Source organism: Mandrillus leucophaeus, unplaced genomic scaffold (assembly GCF_000951045.1).
Source record: "Mandrillus leucophaeus isolate KB7577 unplaced genomic scaffold, Mleu.le_1.0 Scaffold92, whole genome shotgun sequence".
In the NCBI taxonomy this organism is placed as follows: domain Eukaryota; kingdom Metazoa; phylum Chordata; class Mammalia; order Primates; family Cercopithecidae; genus Mandrillus; species Mandrillus leucophaeus.
The window spans coordinates 1349054-1350953 of NW_012110030.1; the positions used below are offsets into that span (position 1 = coordinate 1349054).

Genomic DNA, 1900 nt, shown 5'->3' on the forward strand with positions numbered 1-1900 from the left:
GGTCTCACTATGTTGCCCAGGCTGGTCTTGAACCCTTTTAGTCCTGTTTTTAATATAATTCCTCTGCCGTGCTTGGTCTCCTAGCTGAGAGACTCTCTGTTTAACATTCTTTTTATTTTTTATTTTTATTTTTGAGTCAGGGTCTCACTCTGTCATCCAGGCTGGAATGCAGTGGTGCAATCATAGCTCATTGAGTCTTGACCTTCTGGGCTCAAGCAATCCTGCCTCAGCCTCCCCGAATGCTGGGATTACAGGCATGAACCACCATGCTTGGCCTGCTTTACTTTCTCCAGTGAATCAACTCACAGTTTTCAAGTGACGTGAGAAGGGCAGCCACCAAGCTGCTCTGAGAGAGGTATGAATCAGATTTAACTGCATTTAAATTTTTTGAAAAATTTAATTAATTAGTACTTTTTATCTGCTTCTTCCACAGCATCTTCCTGTTTTCAACCCATCCTCCTATTTTGGTCAGACTGTCACTTGTACTTCCAGTACTTTGTACTGCTAGTGTCTCAACTTTCTTAGGGGGCCTGCAGAGAAAATCAAGCTGTTTTTCTGTTTCTCCCTGGTCAGCACAGGATTTTCATTTCTCAGTTCTTCGAAGTCAGAAAATCCCATCTGCTTTCCAGCTTTTAAATTTGTTTCTCTTGTCTCTTTTCCCATTATCTTTCTCTTTTTAGATTTTCTGCCTTAAAATTACACTTATTATCATTTTATTGGGGTTTGGGAGGGAGAGAAAATAAATTTGTGTTCACAATCTGTCATTATGCAGTTTAAACAAATCTTATTTTGTCATATTTCCTTAGGATTTTTATTTCTTAAGAAATAAAACTTCACAAAACCAGGAGAAACTCTTTTTCAACCCCCTTTCAGTCTCATTTCTCTTTCTTTCTCCACCAAGATAACCACTACCTTGAAGTCAGTTTCTATCATTTCCTTCCGTAATGGTCTGCCTTTACTTTACATGTATCTATCCATTAAAATGCATAGTTGTTCTGCATGTGTTAAACTTTAGATAAGTGATGTTATATGTAGTTTTCTCTAACATTAAATGTTTGAGATCTGTTCATGGTGATAGACTTAGCTGTAATTCATTTATTTTTACTTCTTAAGGATATTCCCTTGGATAAATACGGTCAAACTGCTCTCCTGTATTTCTACTAATTTATATCCCATACTAGCCATGTATGGAAGCTGCCATTTCTCCATGTCTTCTCTAATCCTGTACTTGGTATTGTAATATGTTCTTCAAATCTTAGGTGGTAGCAACATGGGTTCTACTACCTGTGCACTGACTGGCACAAAATATAACATTAGAATTCTGTCTTTTCAAAACTCACACAGACTAAAGCCAAAGGTAATATTGAGTCTGAGTACACCTAAATTCTATTAGATCTGACCTCTCTTTACTTTAATTTCCTAGAATTCTCTTTGATCATGACTGCTGCTATTCATGACAATGCTATGCTTTTCCTTAAATGAATAAAATTTGAGATATGATAATTTTGGGATTTTGGTACATAATGTAGGGGAAGTGTAAAAGTAGGCTTCAGACAGATGGTGATGCTGGTTCTAGGAGTTCTACTCTTTTTCATTATCTCTCAATTTTTAGATTCTGATGCCAAGGTACTCATTAATCAGTGAAAGATGGCTAGGGGACCAGCTTTTAAGAAGAAGCCCACTGTTTGACTTATGCTTCCTGGTGTGCTCACATCTTCAGAAAGACAGCACAATCTGCTGTGTATAACCTTGATTAACACAATTAGCTCACCATTGCAAAAGGGGAAATACCTTCCTTTATAGAGATTTCCCTCCACTTTTCTCATCTTAGGCAGAGCTTTGCTAGCACAATGTAACAGAAAGTTTTGATGTGGCTCAGCTATATTCCAGCCCTTCCCTC

At 37.5% G+C, this 1900-nt stretch overlaps 1 protein-coding gene across 1 annotated transcript in view; it reads left to right on the forward strand.

Moving 5' to 3' along the window:
• The window catches only part of LOC105531889 (prohibitin-like), a gene marked incomplete at its 3' end in the record, with an annotated part of 3833 nt that overhangs the window by 1441 nt on the left and 492 nt on the right, over positions 1–1900 (forward strand). The window contains exon 2 of the mRNA XM_011969896.1: positions 777–791. Within this exon, the coding sequence (XP_011825286.1) occupies positions 777–791 (15 nt within the window). The remainder of the gene's footprint in view (positions 1–776; positions 792–1900) is intronic.